We start from the raw sequence: 13,194 nt of genomic DNA on the forward strand, positions 1-13,194 counted from the left end.
CCATTTATACTCCATATATGATATATACCAAATCCAACTATACCAAGACCTAGCCTGGTCCAGTTCCTTTACTCTTACACCCATATCCAATATAGCTCCTTTCTAGTCTTCATGCTCTTCATGTGAGATCAACAGACAACCCCCAGCTAAGAAAAAAAAAAAAAAAAAAAAGGCAACCCCCCATCACTACATTTAAAAAGCATCAACCGCCCTCTATATATTTTGCTTCACCCATCTTCCCCATCTCCTCCTCCCTTCTCTCTGTCTCTCTCTGTCTCAACACCCACCATGTATAATCTCAGAAAAAGAAGTAAACTCTTGTTTACTCTATTACCCGTTTCAGCCGTTGTCTTAATCCTACTCTCCTCAGTAACCCATTTGAAAAAGAGTCCCAAAACCACAGATATCCCGCTCATACATTTTCACAAACACATCCAAGTAGCCCACTCAACATGCCAAGGCACACTCTACCCAGATTTATGCGTCTCAACCCTCTCTTCCTTCCCAGATCTTGCTACCAAATCAGTCCCCCAGATAATCTCCGCCACTGTAAACCACACGGTGTACGAGGTGAAAGCATCCTCATCAAACTGCACGGGCATCCGAGGAAAGCTCAGGAATCTCGACCCGCTTCAAAAGCGAGCTCTCGACGATTGCCTTGAGCTCTTTGACGACACCATTGCCGAGCTTCGAACAACTCTCTCCGACCTCTCCCCTAAGAAAATAGCAGTCTCCAAGAATTACCATGACTTGCAGACGTTGTTAAGCGCCGCAATGACGAACCAATACACGTGTCTTGACGGGTTTGCTTACAGCAAAGGAAATGTGAGAGACATAATCAAGAACAGCTTGTATAATATCTCTCAGCACGTAAGCAACTCCCTGGTCATGCTCAAGAAGATCCCGGGGGTTAAAACATCCATGTCGTCCGAGGTTTTCCCCGAGTATGGAAGGATGAGAAATGGGTTTCCGACATGGGTTTCGCCGAAAGATCGAAAACTGTTACAATCTTCAGTGAATGAGACCGAATATGACTTGGTGGTGGCTAAGGATGGCACTGGAAATTTCACCACCATTGGTGAGGCTGTGGCTGTAGCTCCAAACTCAAGCACAACCAGGTTTGTCCTACAAGGCTACAACAATTGGTTACAGTTGGCCATCTAATGATTTTAGATGTTACTTTATTAGTCATCTCTAACTTTATTTTGAAATACAATACTTGCTATTCTTTAACCTTTTGTAAAAAATCATCTGACCCATAAATCATCCATTTGTAAATAACTTATACGAAAATTATAGTATAGTACCCGGCTAGCGGACAAAGATCTTCTCTAAATTAGTGTACACGGTTTGATACACAAACTTTGTATCTTAACCATAAAATAGAATAGAATGTGTTTGAGAAATGTAACTAATTGAACTTTCAATTAGTGTAGGTTTGTGATATACATAAAGGCAGGGGCATATTTTGAGAATGTGGAGGTGGTGAGTAAGAAGACCAATTTGATGTTCATTGGTGATGGGATTGGAAAGACGATTGTGAAAGCGAGTAGGAATGTGGTGGATGGGTGGACGACATTCCAGTCGGCCACTGTAGGTGAGTTTGAAAAATTCCAACTTTCTTTTATTTTTTCTCTAACTTAATTGATTTGATTTGTGTGAGGATCATATAATATTGCATGGGGTGTATTGCATGATGTACATGTTATGTACTCTTATGAAATGCATGTGGTTCACGAGTTTGTTGGTCCAATCACGAGTGGGATTGTGTTGGACAAGGTTAGGTTTCCATGTGGCAACTTGCTCACACCAATTTAGTTTGGGTTCAAATGTATCCAATTTAGTTTGCTCTTGCTTTTGTCTTTTTTCTGCTTTAAGAATAGACAGCCTAGTCACGGGGCTTGCCTTATGGCATACGGTAAATTGTTGGGTTGATCTAGGGGTTGCCTAGATACTATGGATTAGGACTATGGATTAGGATAAGTATCTCTCTAATTGTCTTTGTCTAAATTACTTAGACTTTTAGCAGCATATATGAAACAACTTGGAATTAGGATCTTCTCCCGGGTATTTTTGTCTTCTAAAAAAATTAAAAGACAAAAATACTTATTCAGTAGATATTTTCCAGTCATTTGAACAAGAGAGGATCGTGTTCCAACAAGTTCACCAGTCCGAATAGATAATCAGACCATTCAAAATTTATTTATTTGTCTTTGGAGAGGGTCATTATCTTAGTTACCTAATCTTCTTGAAATTTGAGTGGACCTACAAAAAAAAGTTTGGAGAATCAGATTTCAAGGAATCCTATTTTAGATGTTAGGCCATATTAAAGGTGGGTATACTTTATGATTATGTATTATTGCTTGATCTTGAATAACACAATGAGGTTAATAATTTGACGGTTTGCTATAAATGTTCCATAATTTGAATATGATTTTATTTCATTCAAGGTTGTTAACAATGAATGATGGTTTCTCTTTGCAAATTGTTTACTCTTATTGTGTCCATGACATTCACATAGATGTCGGTAATAATTTGTTTCAATTATTGGCAACACCTAATTAAAAGCATAGTTTGACAAATCTGCCTCAATTAATGTTCTTACTATTTAGCTTTTTCTTTTTGAATTAAGATTCTCCGGTTCATTTGAAAATATTTAGATAGTTATAATATAAGGGTATTTTTCTTTTTAAATTGACAGATGTTCTTAAATATATCAACACTTTTCATTACTTGTTTCTTTTTCCATTTTTATTTTTTTATTTTTATGTTTGATTGTTGTTTGATGAGTATGAGTAGGATAGTACGAGGACACATAGTGATAGGATAAAGTAACTTCAAGCTAATTTAATTTATTAAATTTATATTTGTTCAAAATACATTAGCTTAATTTGTTAAAATATTTATGTTTTTTGTTTTATTTTCTTGCAATAAAAATATTCACAATCCAAATATATTAAAAAAAAAAAATCTTAAAAATACAAAAATGATTTTTACTTGAGCACTTTTTTTTCAAAAAAAAAAAAAAAAACACTTGGAAATACATTAACAAATTAAATATATTTTAGTAAAAATAAAAAAATGTAAAGAATGGTGGGTTTAATAGATTGAATATTTGAATTGGAAGAAAATTTTGTTTTTAAATGATAGTTGTTAGGGGTCCCAATTACGTACAAAGCCGTGCCCTCATCAGACCCCATTCATAAATTAATTATTATATATATATATATATATATATATATATATATATTTTGTTTTGAAAGCGATAGTTCATAAATTTTAAGTGCCTGTCGGTGGCTTGGAGTTGGGGCCAGCGAGGTCCTATGAACCTGTGTCGTCGATTCTTGAATAGCGTGAGTGGTTTATTTTGTCGGTAAACGCACGTGGCTTTTAATTCCTTTCGATTTATACAAACGACAAGTAGGGTTTTGTTACATATATTCTACTTTATTTTTTCTCTCGTTGATTTTTAATTTTTATACATCAGAATTGAGAATTAATAATACGTATTAAAAATAAATACAAAAATTGTAAAGAGTGAAAGTATAATTAAATGTGTACCCTTAAAAAACTGGATTGAGATCTCTTACAATTTTCTTTAAATTTGAAATTCTCAAATTCATAAATCTCAGTCGTCCATCTCATTTAAGGATCTAAAATAAGTTACGTTTCAAAATGAGAAAATTTAATGAGGAAGTTAGCTACCCTCAACGGAAACGGAACATGATCCTCTCAAGTTCAAATGAACTGAATATTCTCCAGTTGAAATGAAATTGAGAGGATCCTAATTCCAAGGAAACATAGGTTTAATAGAAACATGGCTTATTTTAGACCTTTAGATCAGATAGATGACTGAAATTTATGAATTTAAAAATCTCAAATTTAAAAGAAATTTTAAGGACCTTTAAAATCTATTTAGATAGGGGCTTTGTGGATCATCTAACCCTAGTATTATTGTGATTAATTTCAGCTGTGGTGGGGGATGGATTCATAGCCAAGGGAATAACGATTGAGAACTCAGCAGGGCCAAGTAAGCATCAAGCCGTGGCATTAAGGAGCGGCTCAGATTTCTCAGCATTCTACCAATGCAGCTTTGTTGGCTACCAAGACACCCTCTACGTCCATTCCCTCAGACAATTTTACAGAGAATGTGACGTCTACGGCACCGTTGACTTCATCTTTGGCAACGCTGCTGTGGTGCTTCAAAACTGCAACTTATATGCCCGCAAACCAAATGAGAACCAAAAGAACATTTTCACTGCACAAGGGAGAGTTGACCCCAACCAAAACACTGGGATCTCAATCTTGAACTGTAAAGTCACGGCTGCAGCAGATTTGATTCCTGTCAAATCATCCTTCAAAACGTATCTGGGCCGTCCATGGAAAGAGTACTCTAGGACTGTTTTTCTTAGATCAAACATTGATGATCTGGTGGACCCGGCTGGATGGTTAGAATGGAATGGCACGTTTGCATTGAGCACCCTTTATTATGGGGAGTATATGAACCGAGGCTTGGGCTCAAATACAAGTGCAAGAGTGACGTGGCCTGGTTATAGGGTCATCAACAGCTCAACCGAGGCAAGCCAGTTTACAGTGGGGCTTTTATACAGGGAAGTGAGTGGCTGAATTTTACTAGTATTCCTTACTTTCTCAATTTGAGTTGAAGGCAGAAAATTAAAGCCTCCTCTTTTGTTATATTTGTAACATTAAGAAGCTGTATGATGGAATAACTTCAAGCAGTACTAGTCGTATTTGTTTATCTAAAACCCCTTTGAGAAAGATTCCAATGCCCTTTTACTAGATTAATGGATGTTTTGGTTTAAGGATGGATTTCTCAAAGGGGAAATGAATGATCACTTAAACGTGGGTTTTTGTTTTGAGAAATGCTCAACACATTGCCACTTCCGCATTTTCAAGTAGACACTATTTGATGTGATAGATTTAATGATGATTTTGACTGTTACATCAAAGAGTGAGAATATGTGCAATATTTTTCTTTTCCTTTATATAAGTTTCTAAGTACTGCGTACAAGATATTGTTTTCAATTTTAGTTTCTCTATGTTTCACACCAAAACACTTTACAAATCGGTTGGTTTTATGCGTATAGAGAGTTTGGTCTTTTGTTGTTGTTGTTGGTTTTTTTTTTTTTTTGTTATGGTTGATGTAGATGCTAACGTGTCAAAATGAGACGCACGTGATAGACGAAAAATGGTTAACAATCAAATGATAGAGTGGCCTATTTAAAATTTGAGCAAAATCGAATAACTTTATCGTTGAAATTAAAAACCTAAAGACTAGATCTAAATTAGATAAAAACTTATATTAAAAAGGGTAAATCATGGACAGTTAAAAGCCCATATAGGAAGCCCATGGGCCAAACAATGTTTAAGGACTCCCAAAAATGAGGTCTAACTATGTCCATTCTCTTGGGGTCTGGGCTTTCTAGCCCTTTGAGGTGCCGAAGTTAGTGCCCTAGACAACCACCGGGCCCATGTTACTTATTATTAGTATCATATGGTCCCATGTTCCAACAGCCCACATTACATAGGATGCTCAGTAGTCATTGCCCAAAAGTGTAATTTTCTGCGACAAACCGGAAATCACGGGATGTAAAAGTGAAAAATTAAATAAATGAAAGCTGAGAGCTCTCATACGGAAACTCTGAAACAGGTTGTAATGATGACACTGCTGGTGGCTACGGCCTGCTACCTACTGCTCCTGCTACCACATGCGTAGATTTTTGGAGGGTCCGGGAGATACTTTCGGATCAAATAATGTACAGCCGGCCGGCAGCCTTGGCCCATGGACCTGATTATCCATTTGTTTTTACATTTTTTTTTTTTTAAGAAAAATTTAATTATTAAAATTTTAATTGCAATGGTAAGTTGATGTAAACAGGAACAATTTCTAAGTTTTTACATGTTGGCAAAATATGGGTAGTTCCGAAATTGGAGCAATCTTAAAATATTGCATTCGGTTTCAATCCAACCTATATATTATTAAGCCAATAATAAGTGCGCGGATGCAATGCCAAATGTGGAATTTGAGGTTCAGTCCAATAGTTAGGTCTTGTTCTGATTTAGGCTGTTTATTTAAGATAAATTGTCCAGATCGCAACAACACATAAGAGAGAGAATGTGGGATTGCTTACCACTTTGGCAATTGGAATGGTTAAGCGACTCCAAGCTAACCTTTGGGATCGGGTGAACCAAGTCTAAAAAAAGTAATTCAATCGCTCGCAATAGCTACTAGTGTTTTTTTTTCCTTTTTTCTCTTGTGTTGTGGTGATATTAGACATCAAATAAGAGATATTACATTGGGTGCAATACCTAAAGTATTACACGGATTCAAATCCCCAAATGAGAATGCTCGGAGATGAACACTTTGGCTATTTTTTTATTTTTTTTATATATAATTAAAATCTTTGTTTTATGTTCTCAAAACTCATGCGTTTTCTTTTCTTTTCTTTTTCTATTTTTCTTTTTCTAGACAAACAGGATAAGGGAACTTGTTTCGTCCCCCTTTATAGGGATATCATGTCCATACAGACTCCAACACTAGTCTTCCCCACACCAAACCACTCAGTGTAAAATCCCCTGCTACCAAGCCCACTCCTCCTGTGATTGTTTTTGTTTTTTTCTTTCTTGAGTGTAAATCGCAACTCATTTCAACCATGCCCAATTGCCCATCTCATGAATGAAGATTGCATTTCCAAGTTCTCTCACCGAATGACAAATGTGGTGTCAGCTTTTTGCTCCACACTTTTGATTTCTAAGCCTATATATCTTCGCTTTTACAGGGAGGTATGTAGAAAAATGAACATGAATACATGCTACTGCATGTGGGAGAAGACCAGAGGACCACGTGATGATTTCAACATGACACTCTTGGGTCAAATCTGGGCCATCCTTTCTTGAAAAAAAAAAAAAAAAAAAAAAGTTCCATCTATCATATATATTCCCTTTTCTTCAATTTTTAATTCCCTTTATCCAAATTATTTTCTTCTTTTCTGTTCAATAATACTTAGTTTTGGTGACTATTTTCCTTCGTGCATCTATTCTCTGGCCCCCTTTGATGAATGATTAATTGACCTTTTTCTTCTGCCAGCACGCTTTGCTGCTCTTTACCTGTTCATTGAGTCCATATGGCTCTCTCTAACTGGGCAGCAAATTAAGGGAAATGCTTTAAAGGGCCAACGAAATAATGCTGTACAGCATAAGGAGTACAAAACACTCCAATCATCTAAAGAAATTTCATAAAAATATGAAACCTTTCCCACATGAAGAAAAACACTTTTTGATTGCATGGTTTTTACAACATTTCACATGGTCGTTCAATCGTTTGCCCCTCTTTGCCCAAGATATTTTGAGGTTCTCACTTCAAAGCTGCCAAAGAAGCAACAACTAAAATATTGTTAATAATAAATAATTCTGTTTCAATGGCTAAATCTAAAATGATTTCAAGTGTTCAATGGAGCTCTTAATTTAGACATAGCAACCTCAATGTTGTTAGATGTGCAGCAAACAACATTATCAAAGTTTAATGATAAAATCTTGTTTTGTGTATACAAGATGGACATCCATCTCAAGACCTAAAACCCTTGAGACAGGAGAAGACTCATACTTTTGCAAATTAATTGCACTTAATATAATATAGCACCCCAAATTGAATGAGATTTTAATTTTGGGGTAAGGCCGATTTGTGATAGCCCCTCGTATGTGAGTTCAAATTTTAACCTAATAGGTAAAGTCTAACACGTGAAATATTTAATTAAAATTGGAATAAAATTACAGAATTAGGGTTTAGACTAAGAACATTTGCTTTGATACTATATTAAATTGGACTTATCAAATATACCTCACAACAGGGACGGCTGGCCCTAAAACCAGTTTGTTTTCTCCTCGTCTTCTCATTTTTAGTTTTGAATCATACTCCTACTATTATTATTATTATTTAGTTTTTTTTTGCTTTTAAAATTATTTTCAATTTGTTAATTCCACTTGTATGTTTTGAATTCGGAAAAAATAAATTAAAATCTAGTCAAATTTTGGAGGGAACGGAATTAGCAAATTGAAAATAATACATAAACTCATGGTTTTTAGTCTCAATCTTATCTATCAAAAAGAGCATATTAGAAGGCAATGGTCAAAGCCTCAAAGGTGTTTACTGCTAAATAGATGTATAGGCACATGTTGAAGCAATTCATTGTCGAAAACAAGATAGCTGGAGCCTGTAGCAAATAACAAATAATTATTTTCTCATGAAAGGTTTAACGAAAAAGGATCAATAGGGATTTAACAAATAATTATTAAGGAACTAATTTTTTATTTTCTCTTAGATAGGGATTTTTTTTTTTTTTTTTTTTTTTTCCAAATGAGTTTTGGGAAGGGTGGCGGCCTTGGTCTATACCAGCCAACCCCCAACTCCGTGTCTCTGATTCAAATGAAATCGGATCTTTACATGCCAGAACATTGTGCACAAGTACGTAAGAATTGATTTGTATTAAATGGTGCTGACATGTTTCGTCCAAACGAATCCCAAGTTCGTTCGAAGAAGGGGGGCAAATTCTTGTGGCAGCCACGAGCCGTAGGTAAGACCGGACAATCAATATTGAATCTATCATGTTTGTTAAAAAAACTGGGTTTCACAAGTAGTGCGAGTAGGTGAGCTTTAATGTTTGATGTAATGTGAGGTGCTATGTTTCATTTGAATGAAACTAAGGTTGTTTGAACAAACTCGATTTTAAGTGTGCTTTTGAAGCGTGTGTTTGAACAGTGTTTGCCAAACTCCATTCCCCAGCCGTTGTTATTGTTTTTTGATATTTTTGTTGCTTTCCTGTTGTATTTCTCATGTACTGTCGTTTTTTGGTTCTTTTGTGTTTTGTGGGTTACTGTCTCCTAACTTTTTATTGATTTGTTTCTTTAGCGGAGACTTTTGTAACAGAATTTGTGTTGGTTCCTTTTTTTACAACAGTCTTGGTTACGGACTTGATGTAGATCGGAGTGTATTTCGATCACATATGTTATTTCATGTTTTTGTTATTTAAGTGTCGTGGTCGTCCGGATGGCCATATGTCAGTTTGTTTTATTTTCTAGCCGACATTATGTTTTTATTTTATTATGGTTAGGGTTTTGGGAGTCTTTATTTCGTTATTTTATTAGGCTTAGGGTTTGGGGAGTATATATGTCATATTTTATTATGTTTAGGGTTTTGGGCTATAAATATATGCTTATAGCTTCCAAAAAAAAGGAGTTTATGTTGATGATTGAATTTGTTGAATAAGAAACCTCAGAGTTGAGCGTTCTTCTTTCTGTTCCTTCAAAAACTATAGAGTATCTAGCTTTTGTCAAGAAGATTTCTTAGATCATTGATAGAATCAAGATCTAGAAGTATTTATCCGCTGGTTATTGATGTTCTTCACTGCAGTTCACTAAGTCACGCTGCATTAGTTAGTATCAAAGCTCAATTACTTTCAATTAATGGGGAGGAGCAATCACTTTGCAGACATGAACGAGGTAAACGTGTGCATGAAGATAGCACATAATGAGCAACCGGTGATTCATTTTGCGGCACATGGGTGGTGGGCCGAACAATTGTCGTCGCCAACCAATACCGCGATTTGCGGGGGCGGAAGGCAAATCTATCGTTGAACGTTGGCAACATGTGGAGGATCAATTCATGGCTATGAGAGATCAAATTGAAGACCTCACTACTAGAACATCCAACCTGTGTGGTCACAAAGGGAGTAGATCTAGAAACCCGTATGCGGAGCGCCGAACACACGGACGTCAATACCTTGCACAAGCTCATGCTAATCAGCGGGTGAGTAGGTTCAAACTCGATGTACTAGAATTCCAAGGTTGCTTGCAACCTAAAGAGTTCTTGGTGGCACAAAAAATAAAAAAATAAAATTCCACAAAAAGAAGTACCTAGGATGATGTCGGAGATGGTGCCTAGAGAGTTGACAGAAATTAAGAGTCAATCAGTTGTGGTGGAGGAAGATGGATTTATTGAAGAAGATTGCTCGATAGATTGGGCCTCTCCACCAATGTATGACATCTATCTTGACGAAAAAGTGAGTTCTATACACCAAGTGTTTGATGAAAGTGCTGAAAAAGAAATCTTTGATTTGGAAGTTGATTTCCTGAGAGTAGATGCTATTTTGTCAAAAACTTTTAACCAAAGTTGTGATGAGATCTATGGGGCGGAGACAACTTTTCTATCAAAGAGTGAAAGGGTCTTTGTGAGTTCTTTGGGGATTCTCATGGCATTTGGGAAGGGCCAGATACGAGCAAAGCTTGGCAAGTATACTCGGCAAGGTGAGGTGCGGGCCATCATGCTTATTATGAGGTGTAGCCTTGTTGTGATTTTGAGAAGAGGAGGATGGAATGAGTTGACTGGATAGCTGAAGGACTATGGGAAGAATCGGCCGAATTCGAAGACGAATTCTCTCCAATCCGGGGAGAATGATGTAGATCGGAATGTATTCTGATCCCATATGTTATTTCATGTTTTTGTCGTTTAAGTGTCGTGGCCGTCCGGACGGTCATTTGTCAGTTTGTTTTATTTTCTAGCCGACTTTATATTGTTATTTTATTATGGTTATGGTTTTGGGAGTCTTTATTTCATTATTTTATTAGGTTTAGGGTTTTGAGGGTATTTATGTCATATTTTATTAGGTTTTGGGTTTTGGACTATAAATATATGCTTATAACCTCCAGAGAAAAGGATTTTATGTTGATGATTGATTTTGTTGAATAAGAAATCTTAGAGTTGAGTGTTCTTCTTTCTTTTTCTTCGAAACTTAGAGAGTATCTAGCTTTTGTCAAGAACATTTCTTAGATCATTGATAGAATCAAGATCTAGAAGTATTTATCCTTTACTTATTGATGTTCTTCGCTGCAGCCTACTAAGTCACGCTATATCAGGACTTTAGCAGTGCTTTTATCGCTTCAGCCTCTTTTCGGCGATTGTTGCTAGTTACAAGTGGAGGTTCAGATAGGTTCGCCTTTTGTGCCCCTTTTGTTTCTGAAACCGCCTTGCGCGGCCCCTTGAGAGGACCAGATCACTTGTTTGTCCAATTTCCTACATTTTGTAATTATTTCAGCATTGCTTTAGTTTGTTTTGGGTTTATTGTTGGGGAGCCCACCCCTTTTTCGTTTTTAGGATCGTCACCTCCTTTCTTTCGGATCAGGAGTGAAAATGATCCTTCTCTGTAACCCTTTACTTATTCAATTAAAAAAAAAAAAAAAAACTAAGTTTTTTCCTCCTTCGATTCATTAAACCAGAGAGAGAGAGAGAGAGAGAGAGAGAAGTTGGAGGTTTGAAGTAAAGGGTTGAAAGGTTTGAAAGTTCAATAGGTTTGTGAAGGCTTCTCTTTTCTTTTCTTTTCTTTTTTTTTTTTTTTCTTTTTTTTTTTTTAAAAAAAAAGAACCCTAAAAGATAACAATAACAGGAGTCAGAACCAAATCTTGGTGAGCTTGTCCACATTTCTTGATTCAAGTGCTCCATTCCAAGTACAAAATCTTGCATATATGGGTCTTTATCGACCCTTTAGCGACTCAGTCATTGAACTCAAGAGACTCAACATTATTTTCATCACCTTTTTCCGACACCAGATTTGAGTAGAAGCATCGAACCCATAATATCTTCATCTTCATCATCTCTCACTCACAGTAATAAATTGTGGGCAAGAGCTCCCCTTAGACTCACCAGTTCCAAATTACTTGGAGCCCATGCAGTTCCATTAAACTTTAGGTTAAAAGAATGCAAAATTTGGCCTTTATCCATGCACCTTAATCTCAAACTATAATGCTAGCTTTCACACTTTTCCAATATTTCTAGTTTAAAATCAAATATATATATTATTGGCTGGATTTTTCAATTTCTATAAAATTTCCCACCAATAATAAATCCCTTTATTATTATTCATACAAATCAAAGGGCCTAAACAGCCAAAGGCAGGTGGGTGAGGCCAGCAAGGACCATAATGCTATCCATTTGCCCAATCCACAATTTTCCATGTGCTTTGGACGACTTGGTGGGATCCTCTACATCTCTATCCTTTACTTCTTTAAAAGCCTATCCCAAGAGATCCAAATTATAAGTTCATCTTAATCTCTCCATTAATCTTATTAACAATCCCAAAAGATGGAACATTAATATTGCCTCCCTTCAATAAATTTTTTAGGAAAACACTTGGAACACATCTTAAAATTCCACATGACACATGTTCTGGTGTTGATAGGCTTATTGAACTCTAAGTTAAATGGGGATTTTTCAGCTCTTTTGGTCTATAAATCTCTCTATGTTTGCCAAAGAATTGGACTTGAAAGAGGACCCAAAGACCCAAAACCCCTCCAAAAAATCTCACATTATTCCTCTCAAAATTAACATCAACTTCTTACTTTTTACATCATATCAATTACTTTTTATTACTATTCAAATTAAAAAAATCACTACAAAACTTTTTTTTTTTTTTTTTACTTTTTTCATACAAAATATTCTTATTTTTTTTCTCACATCAATCAAATCTGCTACAGTTTCAATCAACTTCATTTATTAAGTCCTTTGGCAAACATAGCTATTTGAACAAGACTGAAAAAATCATTGGAGACTTGTTGAGTGCTACTTTTTTAGGCTCAAGGAACGCTAATCCACATCCACAGCCAGAAGATCACAGAGTCCAATTTAAGAGGCATTTCGAGCTCATTTCGTTGGGTTAACAAAAGGGTCTCACAACTATACTACTCACAACAAATATGATCAATGTCGAACCAATATAAATCTAATGATTAATTTGTAAAATGATATAGAATAAATATAGACAAAATATTGACACTAATCATTTCTTTAAAAGTATAATGTATAACATTATTTTATTTCATGTAGCCCAACATTCTTTAGAATAAAATCGTATGTTTATTAATTTATACCTTGTAAACTTAAAAAAGAGCTTCTTTTTTCTTTTTTCTTTTTTCTTTTATAAAAACCATTCCCTAGAGAGCATGTGCATAGTCACATGTTGGATAACCCGGATATCATCTTGCAAGAAGGTCCAAAAAAAGTAGCACATGTCGCTTTCTAATTGGACCCTTTAGTAAATTTGCCATCTTAGAATTAATGTAATTAAAATTCCCATGTGATCTCTCCTGCTCGGATATTAATGCTCCCAACGTCTTAGCCTCCGCCTT

General features: G+C 35.7%; 1 protein-coding gene across 1 annotated transcript; it reads left to right on the forward strand.

The window, feature by feature from the left end:
• On the forward strand, window positions 1-4,739 carry LOC132170558 (pectinesterase-like). Its single transcript, XM_059581576.1, has 3 exons — window positions 1-1,118; window positions 1,437-1,597; window positions 3,971-4,739. The coding sequence occupies exons 1-3, from the start codon at window positions 289-291 to the stop codon at window positions 4,624-4,626; spliced, it is 1,647 nt and encodes a 548-aa protein (XP_059437559.1). The 5' UTR covers window positions 1-288; the 3' UTR covers window positions 4,627-4,739.
• The last annotated feature ends 8,455 nt before the right edge of the window (window positions 4,740-13,194 follow it).

Source organism: Corylus avellana, chromosome ca2 (genome assembly GCF_901000735.1).
Source record: "Corylus avellana chromosome ca2, CavTom2PMs-1.0".
Taxonomy (NCBI): domain Eukaryota; kingdom Viridiplantae; phylum Streptophyta; class Magnoliopsida; order Fagales; family Betulaceae; genus Corylus; species Corylus avellana.